We start from the raw sequence: 21730 nt of genomic DNA, 5'->3' as shown, positions 1-21730 counted from the left end.
TACAAGCACTGTTCTCCAAGTGAGTGATACTTGTCCCATAAGCTACCTCCCATACTGGTTTCCAAACCAGACAGCCTCCTGTGTCCTGTTGTTTTGGGGCACATGGAGTCAGAATGCAACCTGCTCCAGTAGGCAGTAAAGGGGACATTTGAATTTTCTCTCATCTCCCTGCAAAGGGGCCTATCTCTGCAGTCTAAGGTATCCTATATCAGCTCAAACTCATAACCTCCTCTCATACAGATAGAGGACACCTGTTATCCTAAAGTATCAGGGTTACCTTGTGGTTATGTGCCCATTTCTCATGAGCCAGTTGACCAGCTCTTTTCCCACAATGCAGTTGGGATGTGTCCGCAGCCAGTAGCGATGGTCTTGAAATTCCATACCACTGTTATGATGGCAGATTTTCTTCCACAGATCTTTCAGCTGGGCTGAGTCCTGGACAGGAAGATGTGCAAGTTAATTATCAGTCTAATCTCGAAACTGGTTCCAAGGGCATCAACTCAGGCCTTCAGATCAGCTTCTAGATCAAAAGCCCTCCATAAATAGGCACAGAATCTAAGCCATTCTGTATAACCTTTGCAAAGGTGCAAACAGAAATAGCAAACAGATACAAAATCTGCTCCTTATTTCCTTCCATTTATATCCAGTTGAGAACAACAAAACAGTGTGGGTAGAGATAAGGGGGTTCTGACGAGGTAACATTTTGTACTACCTGCAAAATACTTATGTCCTCACTACTTCCCTCTTGCACCCTATTCTTAAACTCAGAAGGTGTAAACAAACACAGAGGACATCATCCTTGGCAAAAAGGTTTTTCTCTATTATCTGTGCTCAACCCAGCCATTGTGAACATTAGTCCAGTATCAAGACCAGATATAAAGCAAGTACTTAACACAGCAGTGTCCACTGCTAGGATATGATCTCTTATTGAGGATACAGTTTTGTATTGTCCATTATTAAGCTATTTTAGGCACTGTTAGCTTTGGCCTCTAAGAAAAAAAAAAAGTGTGTATTCCTCCCAGTTCAATTAATCAATCATTTTTGAATCTGTGAATCTCTTCCCCTCACCACTTGGAGCACTCCAGGTTCTAGGTTCTACACCTAGAACTTATTTTGGAGCCTGTTAAACATGTGCAGAGCTGTCTCTTTGCACCTATCCACTTTTGCCTTCCCATATGTGCCCTCGCTTAGCACAGCACAAGGTATTATTGCAGGTGGAAACTGGGACCTGGATTTATTTTGACCAAGCAGCACACCACCCCAAGGTGTAGAGAAGAGATGCTGCAGCTCACTTTCTCAAATGCCTCATTTGTTCTATTTTTGTGTAACAGAACTTTAATTAAATGTTAAGTGGTTTCAGCTTTCCAGTTAACTGTCAGACCCACGTTATTGCTCTTGCCCAAGGGTGCCCTGAGGCCCAGGAGTTTTGCTGCGCTGGACTGGCTTTCTGTGTTCAGTTCTAGTGGTGTCCTGGGTACTACCCTCAAACCAATGCCAGCAGCTCCCCTTCCATAGCAGGTACAGAGTCAAATGTATCAGTACCAGAACAGGATACAATCACACGATTTGATGCAACTAGAGTCTCCACAGTTCAGCTGTCTTGAACTGGTGAATACAGTAAACTGAAGAAATTGGCAGAACAAAGCAAATCCTTCCAACTCAAGGATTTTGACCTCTGGTTCACTGAAGTATGTGCTTATCCCAGTGTATGTACAACCTCCTCTACTTTTATTTCATGAACAAAGTTCACTAGTCTTCTGAATGAACTAGGTTAAGCTTTAAATCAACTCCTGACATAGGGTCAACTCCACACAGTAAGGGCATTAAACAAATTGTAGGAATGCACAGAAAATCCTTCATTAATTTACACTGTCTTCTGCTCTTACATGAACAAAATACTACCAGTCCTCTTCTTCTTTAAGAAAGAGAATGGACAAAAAATTAAATAATGTGAACCTGAAGAGCACTGGGACTTGAACATCTTGTTCAAGTTGCATTCACAGAAGTTTGAATTTCCTTTTTCCTGTATTAACATACATGCATGAAGCAGGATGGTATAAAGACGTGCCTTAAACATGTTTCTCCCTCAGGTGGTTATCCATTTACAGAGCAACTCGAAAATTAATATTGCAACTAAACAGAAATTAGTATTTCTACACCCTGAGGCACACTTGAATGCATGCTGTTGACAGCAGGCAGAACCTGGTAACATAGAATGAGCCTGATTTTAAAGCGGCAATGGATGCAATCTTGAATTTTTTAATGTGTGAAAAAACACTGCCTTCCCTTCTCTGCAACTTCTTTGCCTTATTTGTAGAAGAAAAGGAAACACTTCCTTTTCCTTCCCTCAAAGAAGAGAAACAGTTTTTTACTGTTTAGAAATTTACACAGCAACTGCAACCTACAACATTGCCTCTGGGGAGAAGGGATAATAGAATTATACAGAACACAGTTGCACATTGACTTTTCTTTTTAAAAGTACATCATTACAACCTTCTACAAAATCTTTTACTTGTTCTGCAAACAAAGGGAGGGGCCAAGTTATGTTTTGGCCCAAAAAGCTATAAGGGCTTTAATTTATTCATCATCGTGTAACTATTTCAAAGCAGCCGTTTAAAGCTCCTGATTATATGGCCTATGAAAGAAAATCTCAACCTGAAGAAAAACAAAAACAGGTCACTGCATAAGTGCACTCATTGCTAAAACCACGACAGCTTAACTCAAAGAGCCACCATACACCAACTCCACACTTAGCCAGACTAAAACTGTAAACATTTGTATGCAAAAAACCCATGAAACTATGATTTATTTCAGGAAGACAGTAATGTCCAAAGCAGCATCAATATTCTCCATCTCTGCTCCCCCTGGAGGAGAGGTCCATGTAAGGGTACTTAGAGAAGACTCTTAAAAGGCAGCAAAACACTCCTGCTGCATGACACAAGGAAGGCAAACATCACTGTCCTCACAGAGCAAAAGAGAGAAGTGTGAAAGGTACCAGAAGGATTTTGCGCTCGTCCTCGCTGGTCTCTGCCTTCATGTGAGTGCGAGTGGCCTGGGGGCTGACCGACGTCTCGTAGGCAGGCACCATGGGTGACCCTGACCGATCCAGAGACAGGTTTGTGATGCTGGCTGACCTGCAGGGGAACAGAGAACAACTCAAGTGTAAGTTTTCATCCTGGGGTGCTTCACCAGAGCAGGCCTTTATCTTACAGCACACTAAAAACCTGCTCAAGCCCTACTTAATGCTTCCTCCCTTGTCAAAACAGAAGAAAGGCTCCCTAGGAAGCAAATGTATTGCTTTGGAACTGCTAAGCATAAACTTCTGTAAAGATCTTGTGTGAAGCAGTTGGAACTAAGTTTAGGCACACCAATTCATACATGTTTATATTTAATGAGACTGAGGAAGGGATGGGTAATTAGAAGCTCCAGCTTTGGAGCAGTTTGGAGACGAGACAAATGCCAGCGAGGGTGGCCAACACTCATATCCCTGTAACAGAGCACTGAGATTTCCTCCTCTCCTTGTCTCATTTAAAATTCCTTGTCCTCAGCTCTCAAATATATGGCTGAAAGCTTGCAGAGTCTGAAGTTTTAGCTCTTGTTCCCCAGAGTGGCTAAACCATTTTCTGAAGCTGCAGCTGGCAATCTTCCTTGTACTGCGATAGGGAGCATCCCCCTTATCTCAGCCCAGCTGTTAGGAAATCTTGCCTATGCACTCCAGCACAAACACATCATTTTGCAATTATCATTGCAAAGTTACAAATGCAAATACAAGTTCCAGATACCTTCTGCTCCATTAACCCACAACTAGACCTGAGACTCTGAATAAACAGAGTGCAACTCCTCACCACACAGCAGCAATTGCAGTGTAAGCTATCAGTGCTAACAGCACTCTAAGGAGTGAGGATGGAAAACATTTCTGTATATATCAACAGGGAAACTCAAAGTGACAATGCTGAACTGACTGAACAGGCTTGCACCAATCTCATGAAAATAGTTGCCAGCCTTTGAAATGAAACTTTGATAACTTCAGAGAGATTGCTAACTGGCTAATAGTATAATTATTCCCAAAAACACTCCATGGACGATGTGGCTCAGCCCAGGCATGAAAAAGCAATGCTACTCTCTTTCAATTTTTATACTGCAGTTATGTAGCTTAACAGAAAGCATCCTAATGCACAAGATGAGGCTGACATCGAAGTCCATAACTAAGCACTCCTCCCAATTGTTTTGCAACAGCTGCTTTGACTGTGCCACACACCTGTAAGCAGCAGGGATTTTTTCTTTGGATACAAGCAAGTTAGAACAGTAAGATTTCACATGTGTCTTTGTCATGAATAATTATATCTGGGCCTTTATTATATATATCTCTTTTTTTAAAAAACAGAGAGGGAGATTTTGCAATGAAAATACTTATCCTTTAGAAAGACCTGCAAGGCAGCAGTTTGAACCCTGCTTGAAACATTTGACTGTTCTGCTGAGGTTTCCATCCCTCATAAAAACCAAGTCTCAGGAAAAATAACACACATCCCATCCACGAGGAAAACAGAAATACGTAACTTTGTTACCTGCATCTAAATGCACTCAACCTGCATCTTTTCTGCTTCATCTCCTCTAGGAAGAGGAATAGCCAAGCTTCTCTCAAAGAAATGGCTACAGCTGTTTGAGAAGATCTAAAGGCTAACATCACTTAACCCAAAGCTAACAGCTTGTTTTCCAAAGGTTCCGAATTTTTAACAGAGATATATTATACCTCATCATTACACATGTCCAAACAATCAAGTACTTTTGGTGAGGCCGTGAACAGCCAGACAGTTAAAATTTAACTTGAATAAGCAATCTGGGCCTGCCAGATCAAGATTAGAACCATCCTACTGCATGTTTGAGCAAACAGCAAAAGCCTTTTAAAATAGAGGTATATTCAAACAGGAAGTAGGAGACCATGCTCGAGGTTTCAGACATTTCTTGGTATCACGGCAGTTATTTAGCATTGAACTTTTAATTCTAGACTCCTTGCCACGTTTGCCCAGAATTGATTTTTGGTACTCATTTATTTACCAGTATTTTACTCCTCCAGGTGAGATCTTTGGGTCTCAGATGTACAGTCAGTGTGCATCTTCTCCTAACCATCCCCATCACCCAGGAGATAAAGGCTCCAAGCAGTCCATTCTCCAAAAGGCACACAGCATACTTCTCAGCTGAATTCCTTTGTCTTCATTGGTCCTACCAGATCCCTCCAAACTGCTAAACATTCTGTATTCCTCTAACACCAATGCAAAGAGATCTCTGAATGTCCCAAATCCAGTTTTGAAATCTGGATTATCTTCATTTCCTTAATTTAACCATAAGGAAAGCATGTAACCAGCATCATAGTAGAAGCACTGTGAAGTGGGAGCTACTTATACTTGTAATACCAGCCTATTTAGTAGGATAAAGCTCAAGTACTCACAAATTACACTAAAGCTCTCATGAACACTTTCAAGCTCATCCCAGCACTCTTGCATACAGAACTATGAAGGGATTTTAGCCTGAGGAAGCCTGGTAATTTAAACAAGATAATCCCTAATGGAAGACCAAAGGAAGCAGATGGGAGACACACAAACAAATAAACAAAAACTACACCTCTGCTCCTCCATGACCTGAGTCTTTTTGTCTCCCATCACCAAGTATGTGTTATTCCCTTTACTTCAGCTTCCTCAGAACTGTACTTTTCTTAGTCACTGCTTTCCCCTCCTGTCCTCTTCATCACCACTTCTGCTTGACTAAGTCTGCAGCAAACTACAGGCCCTCAAAAGCAGCACATTTGTTAACAGGAATGTGTACACAAATGGTCCTTCCTTACCACTCCATACGGGCAGTGAGATGTCCCATTTTAGACATGAAACAGCACTTTCAGTAGAAACAAGCCTGGAAACACAAGCTTTACAGCAACAAGCGTGCTAGGAGTGCATCCAGAACAGAAAATACTCAGAAATTATTAGTTTACCTGTTTCTAGCTGGTGACTTCCCTGCATCCTCCTGGACAGACCCAAGGCGTGCAGACAACGTGGTAGTTGAAGAGTCTGAGTGAATCAAACTGCAGGGAAAGGAGCAGGATAGAGATGTTTGAGATATATGTGACATCTAGAGTGTCAGAAAAGCTATCATTGAAGTACAGTTAATTGTCATGTTACCTTTCACTCACACCCATGATCGTTAAATCAACAAGAGAACAGGGAGAGTTTTCCCCATCTGTAGGCCAAAGGTACCTGGAAGACAGTGCTCCTGTCTTCTTCCAAACTCAACTCTTGAACAATATAGACTATTCCTCCTTCTTACTGTATTATCCTGCTTTCCCACCTGTTTCCCCTATTTCCCTTTCTTACACATCTTCCTTTCCTACAGGCTGCTATTAGATGCTTTGGTAATAGACACATGACCCCCATCTCCCACACATACCATCTTTGCAATCCAAGCAATGCTATCCATAACTACTGCTAGACAGCTTTTGCCAAGACAGCCTGACAGCCATCTGTAATTGTTTCACCTGATCCTGAGCACCTTTGCCCTCCTCCTGTTTCCACCTCAGGAGGAATGAAAGCAGATGTTTGAACATCATCAAGAGAAATTCCTGTTGGTAAAACTGTATCAGACCTAAGGCACTACTGGCCAACTGATACAGCCACCCTGCTGCACTCTAGCACAATAAATACTCCAGTGTGATGAATGCTCTTCATGAGAAACTGTAAGCAATGCAGCTTTGCCTGAGTGGCTGTACTTATCCAGAGTACACCACTCCTTCACTTTTAAAGGACAAGGTCCTTCAAATTAGTTAAAGCAGGAGCTCTGTGTTCCAACTTCTCCCTAAAAGTTTTTCTTGCTGCTTTGCAGCATCTTACCCCAGATACATTATTTTGGAAAGAGACAACTCACAAGTTTTCTTTTGAAACAAACTACTTCGCACACAGAAGCCACTATTAGAACACGACCTCGGCTACATTATGAAGTTGTGAATTGCCAGTTACTGTTGTGGAACTATTTAAATTCAGTATCTTGAGTTTACAATCTCTTAAGGTCAATCAGGAATTTACCAAACAGTATTTAAGAAAAGCACTGTAACCCACTGCAAAGTGCAACAAGCACTGACGAAAATGTTAATCCTGCTAAAGCAACAATAAACCACCTAATCCCAAATCTCTCTTCCTCTCATACATAAAAGAGGCCCACATTTACTCAGTGTCTCCCAAAAAGACTGTGTTTGATTATAGAGATATAAGCCTTTCAACAATAGGAATTATTTTGAGTGCTACAAGCTGCACCGAATAAAGATATAAATTCTCTATTTACATGTTCATGTCTACAGGCTGCTGAATTGTTGTTATAAAGACACTAACAATACATTCAAAGACAAAACTAACAACACCTTCAGTATTTTGTACATTTGAAGAGAAGATTCTGAGAACACCTACTTTTTCCCCAATTCAAAATTTGGTAGTATTTATCCTATGCATTGTTACATTACCATTTTAAATGATCATAACATTAAACTAGAAGTAATTTCCTTTATTTAGGCCCAAAGCTGATCATTTAAATGCCTCTAGATAGGAGCACCATACTCCGAAAAGCAACATGGAAAGCAATAGTCAGGACATTTTCTGAAGACAGAAAATTATTTGAAGGGTTTTTGTTAAAATATTATCAGAAGAGATCTGCTATGGGGCACATGTCACTGACACTACTGCTCAGTTAAACAAACGTTCTGACTCAAGACCTCCTCAATAGTTTCATATCTGCCTGTTCTTCTGTTTTAGGGAAATGAGCACAAATACCACACCTAATTATTTCTTCTTTCCTACAACATTAAATTAAATAAAGATATTAAAAAAAAACTTGCATAGCACTTGGAAAGTACAGAGGTCTTTTACTCATGGTCCAAAAATAAAGATCCCCTCATTTGAGAGCAACAGGAATAAATATACTTTGAAAGAAGATTAGACAACCTTTAAAGCTGTCCTTTCAATCCCACTTCATCTGAAACAGGCAGTTACTTCCATCACTTGTCTTTTGCCTACACAGAGAGTATTTCTTACATTCTCTTGCCCAATTCAAAACCTGACAGGTAAAGCACCAATGTTACATTGACTTGCCTGTCAATACAGTAGTGGTTAGAAGGTATGATTTTGGTTCTGTCTGTTTAAACTCTGAAGACAAAAGCCTGCTCTATCACTGGTACAGAATCACTGGTTCAGTATACTAAAGGAAGAACTGCAAATAATTTAAACTTCACTAGAAATGTTTCCGCATTTCAGCTTGAAAAGAAGAATATGACAAGCAAGCCCAGGATTAGATTCTTTTTACAGAACTGAAATCTAAGTTTCCTAGGTGGAAACCACCAGCTTTTGTCTAGGTAGCTGTCAGCCTGAAAACAATTGAGATTCCAGAGCACAGCATGAAGCCACTGATTTACCTTTGCCAGGTCAGATCCTCCTCCAGGAAGATATTGCGGCTGGCTTTGCGGCTCCCAACGGGTGTGCGTGGCTCGCCAGGATCCAGCACGGACACAGAACACGCGGAATCCGACAGGGCATTTAAGTCTTCTCCAATGGAGTTGCTGTCTGTGGAGTGCGCATAGCTTAAGGCTATTTTACGGCAGTAAGTGCAGGCTCGGAGATCCCCTGCGGAAAAGGGAAGCAGAGAGTGTAAGCGAACAGGAACAAATAGCACTCTGTTCCTACAGGATCAGAGGTGTACAGTGGTGAAACAGAAGGATTTTCTGTCTCCAAAACCTCTTTGCAAGTCTAATTCTCATACTCTCTTAAAGGGCAAAACCCTGGGTAATTACACACGCAGGGAATTTTTCCAAGGTAAATGATGCACAACACATGATCAGTGAAAGAGGAGAAAGAAGAAAGAAAAGGAGAGGAAGAGAGGACACATGTGCCCACTGAAATGATGGCAGAACAACAGCTGGCTAGATATGGCACCAATTGATGTCTAGAATTTGGTAAATGGTATTTGAAAGACTTTCCCCTTACCCTCAATTAAAACATGTGGCTCATATTTTGAAACTACTGTTACTAAGAGCAGCTTTCCCTTGAACACACTTTTTGTAGTGCACACCCTTGTTAAATTGTGGCTAAATTTGTTCTGCAGTATGGTAAAACTTAGCAGGCATGGCATAATCCACCATATTTCATAGCAAAACTGGTAGAATTAGGTCCTCTGATTCTTTTTCCTTATTTTTAGGCCCACTACAGACTTGTACAACATTTTCTAGAAAATGCCAGGATCTCAGATGCAGTAGACCAAACAGAGCTGAACACACAGAGACTGTTCTGTTTCTCAATAAATAAACCCTACCTGTGTAGCCCATGAATTTTCCAGGGATTTCCTGATTGCAACATCGACTACAAAAGATCTGCCCACAAAGTCGACAGTGGTGCCTCCTCCGGAAGGTGGTGAATTTCTCACTACAGTCATAACATTCTTTGCACTGGCTGTCAGGCATCCAGTACTGCTTCAAGTCACTGTCCTACAAGACAAGACACCAAATAAAAGCTTTTGCTTTTGTAAGTAAGAAAGAATGTTTAGTTTCTTTGTAAACTGTGCTCATGGAAAGGAAAATTTCGTATATTCACATGTCTGTGCACGTGTATACACACTCTTGCATAAAGGCACACAAAGGATTTTTCATGGTTTTACAGGGAGGCAGAAGGCTGAGAGCTCTGAACTAAGAATAAATCCAGGATTTTGCCTCCTTGATCCAAGATGACAGCAAAGCAGAATAAAACCATCATATGATGTAGATAAAAGTCAAAAAGAGACAATACATGAAGTAGTGATTGCTCTCCCCTCTCACTTGCCCCCAGCACATGAACAGTCCTCAACTAGCACAGTTTAAAAATGAAAGGAAAAAAAACCACCACCACATATTAGTTGAAGCTGTTATCTAGAAGTAAATCGAGCTTTAAAGCAGGAAGATCATTTCAACAGCTAATACTGACATATGTTTTGAAAAAATTAGATACATGCAAAAAGTTTTACTATTTGACTGAATTCTTCAACACTTCAGTAAATAGTTGTAAAAGCCTGTCCTAGACTGATCTTGTTTCAAAACTCCAGGTTGAACTGCTATGTGAAGAAAACTGAAATTCGCATTCAGCGGACAACAACATATATTAATTTACAGCATTGGTATAGCCACAGGAAAAACAATCTTAAAAGCAGAGAGTTAAAACTTCCATTTGATGTTGAAGCTATAGAGCAAGACAAACCCTCAATTGTGATTCTGAGCACACCAGCTGCAACTGCCATGGATGGAGACAACTGCTAATGGTCACATGACAGCCCTGGCTGTGCAATGCTCTTTGCTAGAGTTCAGTTCTGGCAAAAAGCCTTTTCAGAGGGACTGAATACTTCAGGTTTTTCTTTGGAAGAGAAACTGCTGCAAGTATTTTCTCAAAACAATCAGAGAGGAGAGAGTAATCACACAAAAGACAGGTGATCCATGCTCCCATTTTCACATAATTTAAAATAAAAAAACCACTGAGTTTTATTTTAAATTGGGATTTATTTTTGAATATTCACAAAGCAAAGTTTGATACAGCTGCTAGACCAATTTTGAGACCAAAGCAGATATGGACAACAACACAACATTTTCATGCTGTCCTTAGCCAAGAAACCCCACACAGAAAGAGGTTGAAGACTGCTCAAGACAGTCTAGTCTTTTAGTGACTCTAGAACTTTTAAAGATAAACACTCAGCTTCAAGCAGGGAAAGCTAGAGTGAAGAGCTTTGCCAAGGAACTGCTGCAGGGGATGCCATAAAACAGTTTTTGTTACAACTCTGCATGATAAACCAGGTCTCTGGATCTACCACCAGAGGGGCTGTTCCAAACACCAGTGCTGTGCCCCACTTGCATGTGACCATGTGTCCAGAAACCCAGCCACTGCTGGTGACACCTCCCAGCTCTCTGCCTTCCTTGCAGGCTGTTCTTGGCAGGAGGGAGGGTTCAGAACAGGAGTCTGGCCCACCTTAGCAGTAGAGGCTCATTAGAACAGACCCTTCCAGAATCTGACACAAGCTTCCTACAAAAGTAAAGAGGTCTCCTGTAGAGACAGGCCAAGTCCACAGCAGGAACAAACCACTGCCTGCAGTGACTCAAGCAAAACATGGCTGCAGTCAAGGGCAGTGATGCATTACCTTTTGTACAGAAGTCAGCATGCTGACAACTAACAGACTGTTTCCAGAAGCCCTGGTCATACTCATTTACTGCTGTATCCTGTCTGTTTCAGCACTTCTCCAGTAGCTTCAAATACACCTGAAAATCTCTAGGGCCTTCAGAAATTGCCACAAACTGAAATATTAGTAACGGCCACACTCAATGCCCTGATCAGTGCAATGAAAGGCTTCTGCTTCACTCTCAAAAACCTTGCCCTTTCTATCAAAGCAAGATTATTCCCACAAGCAGAATAGCACTGGAAGCTACTTCAAGTTTATTCAAAGTCTACCTATAAAAGCTATCAAGTAAAAAGCCTTTTTCTTCCTCTACCAATTTAATTAAATGTACTTTTGCCTGTTCATGTCTTGCCCACAGACATAGCTATTTATACCCTCACTTATAAATAGTTGTGGATTCTTTCCTCAACTAGAGCCTCTTCTTAAAGGAATGGTCCAACTCAGTGGATGGAAGTGAAATCAGCAAGTCAGCTGCAACCACCAGACTCTTGTCTGCCTAAACTGAAACTGATTAACAGAGCATACCTTTCAAGCAAATATTGCTGACCAATCAGTACCACAGTAAGTAGCAGATTTAAACCACTCCGAGAATTCTCATTACTATTTGTGACAGTTAATGTGTTTCACCTGTCCATGGTTAGTCTTCTAGGGAGAAAACTATCAGGGGTCTTTTTTTCACTAGACTGGGTAACACATAAGTGGGAAGGAGTCTAAAAAGAGAGCATCTGGTCCAAGCACAAGAAACCAAGTAAATGCAATGATTCACTACCCCAATATGACAAATGTTTGGCAAGTCAAAAGTCAGTATCAAATGGAATTGTTTCCCCTGCATTCACACAATGCTTTTTGAGTTTATTCACTCACCCTTCAAACATCCAGAAAAAAAAAATTCCCAGGATGTATCTAAAAATAAAGCTCAGATAAGCCCAGTAAAAAGTTAATTGTCTAGATGGTTTGGCTACAAATCCTTCAAAAGAAGTACCTGGCTCTTCCCCTCCATGATTTCTTTGAGGCGTTTTAAAACAGTGCTGAGGCTTCTTAACTGAACTGCAGTTCGAGGATCATGACCTCCAAGAGGTGCCTCTACTTTCCTTCGATTGTCTGGAAGGGAAGAGATAGCAAATACTCATTTCTTCCAGGATACATCAATATTCACATCACAACACAAAGTCCCCGTTAGAGAGAAAAACAATCATGCATTTCAATTTTACGAAGTTACAATGTGCATCACTTCTTGCCCTTGCATTCTTTTCCCCCCAAAGGAGCTTCTGATGTCAGATAGTTTGCTGTGACTGACATTTTACACACCACCCTCTGTGTTTACAAGCAGTCATTAAAGTTCTGAGAATGAAAACACCTTTCAAAGAAGTGATTTTCAAGATAAAGCTTGTAGTAGTCTGTTACAAAGCACTGAGATCTCATTTTTAAAATGCCCTCTAGGATACTAATGCTTACAAAACAATTGCTACAATATGCATGTTCATTCTAGGAGTAGTAAAAGTCAATGCTTTAACCTGAAGTTATTTATAAATTACTACAGCAAAAATCAGGACTATTCAAAGCAGTAATTCAGAATAAAATGCATTCAGAAGTTCACACTTTTGAAGGGTTTAGAGTATTTTGGTCTGGTTTGTTTTTTTCTAAGAAAAACATCAGCTGGTTAAGAACTTGTACAGTCATTCTTGATTAACCATAGCAAAGAGACTTGAATGAAAATGCAATGCAGCCAATTTCTTTCACTTAGAAGCATTGCTGAACAAGTTACAAATAGGCTCCTTCTCTCCAGAAAGATCTGAAATCACAGCTATCTATTTACCTAAACATTTAAACATTTTCAGAGTCTCTTTTCTTCATCAATAACTTCCTGAATAGTTTAAAAGTTTCTTACCAGCTTCGTTGCTCTCCATCGGATTAGTGCTTTATTTAGCTTGCCCCTAGTACAGGAAGAACAGACATGGCTGCTTTCTGTTTACTGCCCGGGCTATCCCTGATGTCAGCAGGAATGCTGACAGCTCTGCCTGAAGCCCGTTAACTCTTGCTGTGCAGTAACAGCTACTGCTTCGTGTGCAGCAGAACAAAACCCTCCCTGTAATGTGACTAAAACCATGGGATTCCATGCCACCTCTTCAGCTTCTTTGGATGTATTTTTAGTCAATCAGCCCACATTTTGCTGCTCTGTACAACAAAGAATGCACATTTTCCTTTTTAAGAAAAGAAACCCATTCCTGTAAGTAGCCACTTGGAATTGATTTCTTTTTAAAAATCAAATAGACTTTTGGGCAGTTCAAAGTTCAGTATTACAGGGTGATTAAGGGGACTTTCATATTTCAAGAAGAAATTGATAATACCAGAGAAACCTCTGGCTCCTCCTCATTTCTATCATAAAATCTATGCTGCATTTACTTCCTGGTACCTCCTCTGAATTCAAGATTATCTCCTTTCCAGGAATGTTGCTTCCAATTCAAAGAATTAAAAAACCTACTGCCTAACTACCAATAAATCTCATCAGGCAAGTGACTTCCAAAAAACAAACACACACAGCACTGAGGAAACGCCACAGGTTCACACACTGGTTCTTGTTAGTTAAATGCCCTTTTCTCTGTTCCATAAAACAATGTCAGAAGGATGCCATCTACATAAGAAAAGCATTCCATCAGCAGTAGCAGCATGTGGCCAGCCTGTTTATACTAGAGAAGCTAACTGGTACTCAGATTAAAATTCAGTAAGTTTTTTTCCTTCTCAATCATGAGATTTCTCCCATTCTGAGGAAAAATACACTATAGCAAGAAATTAAGAAGTTGTCATTCCTGCAGTAAAGAAAACACTGTCTAAAACACGATCCTTCAAAAAGAATTCCCATGTATTAATCTTAGTTTAACTCTTACCCCTGATTCAAACTGCATTATTATAAGTTAAAAATTAACTCCTACAGCTAAAAAAAAAGTTAACTTATTTCAAACGTTATCCTTCCTATTCTTATTTATGGTTGCCGATCCTTGGTAAAACCTAGGAAAAAACCTCTGAACTATAGAAATACGTTTTTTACAGAGCTTCATGATTCTATAGTATTTTAGCATTCATTTTACAGTGAATGACAAGGCAAAAACACAAGAACTACTTTGCTGCAACCTATAGTTTCAGTTTATAGGAGAACTAACCATATATTAACACAAGAGGTGGAGATTCACATAATTTCAACAATAAAAAAATACTCCTGCTAGAGATACCACAGTTTTGCTAATACAAAACAACACTAATTGCTTTCTAATTACTTGCTGCCACAGCAAAAAATTTCATATTCAAGTTCAGTACCACAGCTCAAACATCACATCTTCCTCAAGTCACTGCCATAAATGTACTGCCATGGAAAGTAGGAAAACCGTGCTTAAGTTCATTTTATAACATGCATTTTCATGTTCCAAAATCGTTTTGATTCAAAAAGACGCTCTGGTAATAACTCATGCTCCACAATGGTTTCCAGTAACTACTTGGAAACATGTTTTCCTCAGGCCTTGTTCCCCCTGTATGATCACTGGCCATTCCTTGCTCCTGCTCCTTTGCCACTCCCTATTACTGCCACTCTGCTACAATTGTCTAGGATTAACAGCATTATCCTCCATGACAGCATAACAAGATAGAAGTGCTTTTACTACCTATGCCCCCTCTGCAGCAGTCAGCATTTCCAGGTCTCCTTAAACAGGATTTGCAAGCTGCAACATTATCTCAGTGACAATAGTCTCTCTGTTGGACTATTTTGGTTCAATCCAAACCTTGAAAGCCCTCATCTGACAGCACAGCACACACAGTCCAACACAACCAGCTGGGCTCACGGTCCCTGGACCCTTCGCAGTGACACCAGCCCTGCAGCGCCTGCTCCAGCACACGATGATGCAACAGACTATCCAAGAGAGAGGCCACACAAGCCACTGCAGTCTCAGCACTGGTTCTTCAGCCACAACCCTCAGAGCATCTCTGACATAAGCCAGGCATCCAACAGCTCCCACAGTCCCTGGGCAATGAAACGATCTGCTGCACAGACACTACAAGCCAATTCACAGATTAAGGGGTGAGGGTCAGCATCTTCAGGAGCAATTTCATTTCATCATTATTTAGAGGCACCAGCAGCAGCCTTTTGTTTATTTATTCATTCCTTTCAGTTTGCTGGACTTGACATACTATTTAAGATCAAGTAGGCTAGAGAGACCTTTGTGAAGTGCTTATATATTTTCCTGCCTATACTTGCCCACGTTATTAAATATTTAAGTAATGGCAAAGCCTAGAGAGACATTTACAGGCCTGTGGACACAGGGCTATAAGAAAACTCAATTAGACGCCTTACTGTCACTGAAGTCAGTGAGTGACCCAACCTACCAATCTAGATGTTTATATAAATCCTATCTTATTCTCCTGCTTTTCACTATTTAGATATTATAATAATTTCTATAATTATTTGTGCAGGCCAGCATCAGCTGCAATAGCAGAAATAAAATTCTCTGCTACTCAAAGAAAATCCTCACAAACCTAATTGTTCAGCATCTTTTAAAGTTAAAAAAAGGAAAGAAAAATAATTTTCTAAAGTTTGCATCAGAAAAATCCAACACCTGATCTTTAGAGAAGGAAGACACAAGTATTTTTCCCCCTCTTCAAATAAAGTGAGATGGCCTAAAAAACTCCCCAAACCTTCTCACTAATCAAGTACACTTTTACATGTGTTACACAGAGCTCATGTTTGTTACAGCACCAAGGTTGTTTGGGGGAAAATACTCAACAGCAAGTCAGGCCACTCAGCACACAGTACCACAGAAACCTCTTCGAATGTGAGCAGCATTTCCTGCCTCTCCTAACTTCTTTACAGGCTAATTCATCATCACATTTTTCCAAGCATACTTGCATTCAAACCCATAGATATGAACAGAGGTCCTGAAAAGGACCTTGAGTAATACAGGAACAGTTCCTCCCACATATCTTAAACTAAATCTTATTCACTGGCTGCCTAATCCCAGAGCAAGGTAAACAGCAAGATTACTTCTGCCTTCTGAGTATCAAACAACATACCTCACCTGAAGGTTTCTAACATCTAATCCCCAGGCAATTTCCAAGTGATTTACAAGAGGTACCAAGCAAAAATAAACTGGCTCATCAGCTAAGAGCACATGGCTGTTCTTGAGACATTTGTGAAAATTCTTTAAGAAAGAGCCCAAGCAAACAAAACAAAAACCCCAAGTTAATTAATTAAGCCACTTAATTGGTTCGTTGGAAAAAGTACAACTAAAAAGATCAAAAAGTATTAGAGGGCAAGAAGGAGGATGATGAACATGTTTAACCAAGCATGCAAATGACTTATGTAAAAATGCTACTTATCTGTACCAGACTTTTGCCTGGCTACCAAAACTACACATCTTTCTAAAAATCCTATACACGTTAACAACATTTAGGATCTGATTTGTTTGCACTAGGTACCACACTTTTTAAAATACTGTCTTGCACAAGACTGTTATCCAATTTAGCAGTTTTCCTCAAGGCTCTCACTAACAGCCAACAGTAATCTGTCAGGTCTCAAGAGGAACCCCTGCAATCTACTGCCATTACGCAGTTGCACCTTTGAAATCACAATCAATTCACATATCAGCTAAAAGATTCAGTACAGAATTTGGCAATAGTTTCAAGGTTAGGCAGAACTGAAAAAAAAATCTTAAGCTCAACTTCCTATTCAATACTCCTCTAAACAACTACAAGCAAAAACCTTCATTTACAACTCCCTTGAAGACATAAACAACAAATCCATCCAGACCAAGCAGTAAAGTTAGACTTAGCATGTGGATGTTAAGAAACTGTAGTCTCTCAAGACAAAGCAAAAATGTTCAGGATCAAAGTTCAGGCAACTTTAAAACACTGGAAGTGTTTTGGCAGCCTCTTCTGTTCCAGACTGCTTTCCAATTGAAAGAGCAGAGCCCCAACAAGAAGTTGTCTTGCTGGAACACCAAGAGTGGAGGGTTATGAGGTTAAAGTACAACCTCACTAACAGAAGCAGTGTAGTCTGATATTAAATTCTGCTATAAATCTAGACACTCAATGAGCCTTTACTCAAATCCTTCCACCTCACCCTGAAGCATCCTGGCTAGTACAACACTGCCTTATAGAACAAAGAGCTGAAATTACCCAGAGTTGCAGAAGATCTTCTTTGCAGCTCACCAGTCAGTTGTTTTTTGTAAGGAATTGGTGATCTCAGAGACTGAGCCCTTGTGGGATGCTGAGGACTGGACCAGCCACCACTCAGTGCTTGTGGATCACTCTGTCCTGCCTCTGCTCTCTCTGCCGGGGATGACAGCCTGCCATCATCTAGAGATGACAAAAAGCAAGAAACCACCTGTTCAGACATGATAAAGAAAATCAATAGTACATGCAAAGCTAAGGGGAAAAAAACTCTCACAAGTAACTCTTTTGGATCATGATTAAACAAAGAAAAACAAATTATTTTTTTAGTTTTAAAAGCACTATACACATCATAGAAAGAGGACAGTAGGCTGTCTTCAAGGCTCAGGCTATTTCAGAAATTCCCTAATGTGAAGAGTGCAAAAGAACCCCTTGGCAGATTATTCTTGAATATGAATGTGAATTATTCTTGCTAAATAGAATAGCTACACTTGACTATCAGCTTCTGCCTTGAAAAGAGATTTTCAGTTATTTTACAAGCCAGTAGTGAGGTCACATTAAAGTTACCACAGCCTTTAATTTCTATCAGCACACCAAATATAGACAGGTTTTCATTGATCCCAGTAAGATGCACATTTCATGTGTTGTTTCAAGGTTGTTTTCCCATTCACTAAACAAAAGACTTTGCTGACTCCAGCTCTATTAGTCAGAAAAAAAGCAAGTGAAGCCAATATTGGCCACACTTTATGCTACTTTCAATAAATTAGCAATAACAGGTGCTACTCTACTATGCAAACTAATAGCAGTCATACCAAGTAATTATTTTTCATTCTGCTTAAGAAGAGTCTGAACAGATCAGTTTGCTTACACAAAAAGCTATTTGGCTCTTTTCCCCTAGCCCAAACATTGCTGAAGTATGCTTAGCAGAGCTGGATAATGAACAGACTAAACAAAAGCAGCTGACCAGAGTGCCATCTCCAGTAAAGGGATACACAGATTTAGCACAAAATCCAGGTGCATTTATTTACCACTCTTTGCAGAATCTTTCTTTGAAACAAAAAGGAACTCACACAGTTCTTTTAGAGTTTGCCCACTGAGAACATATTTCATGACACATGCAGCACAAATGCCAAAATCAAGTAATACTTTTTAATATACAAAACTTTCACAACACTTCAGACTTCTTGATGGAGACCACCTAAGCCATGCAAATTAAGTGCGGACTTCCTGCTTTATTGCAGCTCAGCTGTCACCCAGCTGCAGATACGAGATGCACAGGAAGGTGAGGGGTGGATGAAGTCTGAAGTAAGAACTTGCACTGGAAAGAGAAGCACACATGTTGCTCATACAGGCCGGCAGAGGGTTACTTCTACTTTCAGCCCCCAAAAAAAAATAAAAAATCATACAGGCAAAGGAAAACCTGATTTCGAGCTAAGAATCTATAAAATACTATCTGCTAACTGGCTTGTCTTTGACATCCATGGGCAGCCACAGATTTCCAGCTGCAAGATGTTGGCTATCTTCTCTCATAATAAAGCTCTATATCACCCAAAAGCAACATGCAATATCCCCCACAAAAGACCTGACATCAGCCCTTTGACATTATGCTCCTATGTTCAGAGGTGTTTCTACAAGCAGCACACAGCACGTACAACCCATGCCCACACATCCCCCCCAGCTCATACCTTTGCTGAAACGGAAGAGATTTACAAAAGAACTATAAGCTGATTTAAAAGGAGGCTCATCCTGGTCAGGAGTCAGGGGTTTGAAGTGAGTGAGATGAGATGGACTGCTGGGAGAACGAGGTAGATCACTGGTAGAGTCCAGTGTCGGAGAGCGTTTGTCATCTGCAGCCATTTCAGGTGCCCTGGAAAGAAGTCAGCAACACACATTACACACGGGGTGGTGAAACAGAACCTCTTCAGTCTTCTCAACAGGAGGTGTCTCATTAGATCCCAGAGGAGAGACGTTCACCCAGCTGGCCATAGGCATCTGCTACTAGCACAGATCAAGAGTGCCAGAGGAGCCCACGCCCCCCACCCAGCCACTGACAAGAGAGCAGCATCTCTGCAAAGGACAACTCAGAGTGCTCAGTTAAACATCCAGAGAAACAAAGGGAGCAATCACTAACTGAAAACACACTCCAGTAGAGGTTCATGAGAACTTGAAATTTTTCAAATGGAGACTCTGCAGACATAGCACAAAGAAGTTTTAACTCTGACAGCTCTTCTCCTAATGTTGTGACTTCTGCAGCCCTTGTAACAAAACTGAGAACAGGCATGCCTGTGCAAGCACAAGGCAGACCTGTTGTTTGGCCAGGTTAACTTCAGAATGAGAAGTAGAATGAGCTACAAACAAAAACAGGACTGAAAGATTAATTTTGGTGGGAAACTGTTTCCCTCCCCTCTCAATTACGACACAGGCCCTTGTGCAAGTTAACCCAAACTGTGGTTTACTTGTTGTCAAATCTAACACCTTCAAACACCCTCGTTTTCAGGAGCAGCTCCATTAAGGAAAAACAAACAAAAACCCCAAACCACTTTACATATTAGGAGAAGCCATACTTGTAAACCCTATTTTCTGCGTACCAAAGCTTCCATACAGCCAAGAGTCATACTTTTCCCCAGCCCATACTCTTTAAGCTGAGCAGACACCCAATTTCTTTCACAACACCTCACTCAGCCTGCACTTCTAGCCTGCTAGGCTAAGGTGCTTACTATCTCCATCTTTGTTTAAGCAAGATTTAGTGAAATGTTGGACAGAGCAGGAACCCAGGGAGCTGATGGAACTTACAAGTGATGGCTGATTTTTACCTGTACCAAGGATCAAAACCCCTTTTGAGCCTACTTCCTGCTTAGCAGCTGATACACGCTTTCTTAATGAAATAACAATTTCCAGTTCCCACAATTGTTCCCTAGAACTTACTGGCATATATTGCTAACTAGAGAATATTTTCTTCCAAGTTCCAAGAAGTCACACTAAAAGAAATCTGGGCAGTCCAGAGAAAATCAATGTGATCAGCAAGTGACACTGAATGTGCTAACAAGCTGCAGGCAGCTCATGTGGCAAGGTTTGACTATTCCTACAAAGAATGCTGAAAAGACGGTAATTCACGTGACTTCTCAGTGGACTTCTGCTTCTTATTATATACAGTAAGCACCTTTAGCTAGGAGTTTCCTTTACTATTCACATATCCACAGGAAAGAAAGCAGAGAGGCTTCATTTACTAAGTTCCAAGAGAAACTTTGGTCAGGTTCTTTATGTAAGGCTGAGTCTTAGTGTTCCACATCCCTCTCCCCTGTAAATCAGGGTACGTTTTTTTGTTAATTTCACCACTATTATTCAATCAGCACTTCTGTCACAGCAGTAGTGATCTAATTAAAACTATTGGAAAGAATAGAATTGTGCCTGGTATTAGCTCCAGAAACACTTAGACTTTCTGTGCTGTACAACATACTAGCTGTGGAATCTATTAGTCTTTCTATGCTTTAGTTGTACCACTAAAGGGAAAATACTCCCCCCATCCCACCGTAAGAAACGAAGAAATAGTCACTTCTCTATATGATATAGGAAACGAGAAAGCAAGGTGCACATATCGGTGAACAAGCAGAAAAACAGAGTACACTCCTGACAGGATCCTCACCAACAGTCACGGGGAATGTATCCAAACCCACTCGAAACTGCAGCTTCAGCAATGCGCAGCTCATCCCCGATAAAACACGGAGAACGAGGGTGGCAGTGAGCCTCCCCCCTCACACGTACTGCTGCTCCATGAGCGCCGGGACATCCTGCGTCCCACAAAACTGACCACAGCTGCTCAGTGCCACAAGGATACGGCCAATCCTTCTTACAGACACTACTCCCGGGCACCTGGATAACACACCCCGGGTGCGAAAACACCCGCAATTCAAATATAACTGCGTGACACACGCTTCCCTTCCAGCCTCTGCACAGGAGACAGCTGCTTTGCTCTCCCCTCGCCTAGGAAGGCAGACCCGGAGATCACCTGCGACATGACGGGGAGGTCGCGGGGAGCAGCGACCCCCGGAGAGCCGCCGCCAGCCGCTACCAGGGGCCGGCCCGGAGAAGGCTCGCGGAGCAAGGGGGCCGCAGAGCGGTGCCGGCGGCGCGGCGCGGCCCTGGCGGGCTGTGCTCACCTGCTGCCCGCTGCGGCGGTGCCGGTGTTGGGGCGGCACCGCCGCTCTTCCTTCACCGCCCGGCCCGGCAGCGCCGCCAGCCCCGACCAACCGCCCGCCGACCGCGCCGCTCCCGCACAGGCATCGCCAATCGAAGCTCCGCGCACTCCACCCGCCGGCAGCCCCGGCCCCGCCCCGCGGCCCTTCCCGGCTGCTCTGCCTGGGCG

General features: G+C 41.5%; 1 protein-coding gene across 3 annotated transcripts in view; it reads right to left on the bottom strand.

The window, feature by feature from the left end:
* The window catches only part of PIKFYVE (phosphoinositide kinase, FYVE-type zinc finger containing), a 62810-nt gene extending 41173 nt beyond the window's left edge, over nt 1-21637 (bottom strand). The window contains exons 1-9 of one of the 3 annotated variants that reach the window (XM_088167926.1): nt 21525-21637; nt 19053-19234; nt 17374-17553; nt 12197-12315; nt 9337-9508; nt 8444-8651; nt 5984-6073; nt 2996-3134; nt 278-435 (exon numbers count right to left, since the gene is read on the bottom strand). In XM_088167926.1, the coding sequence (XP_088024052.1) occupies nt 278-435; nt 2996-3134; nt 5984-6073; nt 8444-8651; nt 9337-9508; nt 12197-12315; nt 17374-17553; nt 19053-19224 (1238 nt within the window). In that variant the 5' untranslated portion in view covers nt 19225-19234; nt 21525-21637. Of the gene's footprint in view, nt 1-277; nt 436-2995; nt 3135-5983; nt 6074-8443; nt 8652-9336; nt 9509-12196; nt 12316-13102; nt 13234-17373; nt 17554-19052; nt 21116-21524 lie in introns of those variants that run through there. The other 2 variants (XM_088167927.1, XM_088167928.1) reach the window with 2 other exon arrangements.
* Nucleotides 21638-21730: the final 93 nt, after the last annotated feature.

The sequence above is a fragment of the Sturnus vulgaris genome, chromosome 7 (genome assembly GCF_052056855.1).
Source record: "Sturnus vulgaris isolate bStuVul1 chromosome 7, bStuVul1.hap1, whole genome shotgun sequence".
NCBI lineage: Eukaryota > Metazoa > Chordata > Aves > Passeriformes > Sturnidae > Sturnus > Sturnus vulgaris.
This window is presented reverse-complemented; position numbering and strand designations above follow the sequence as displayed.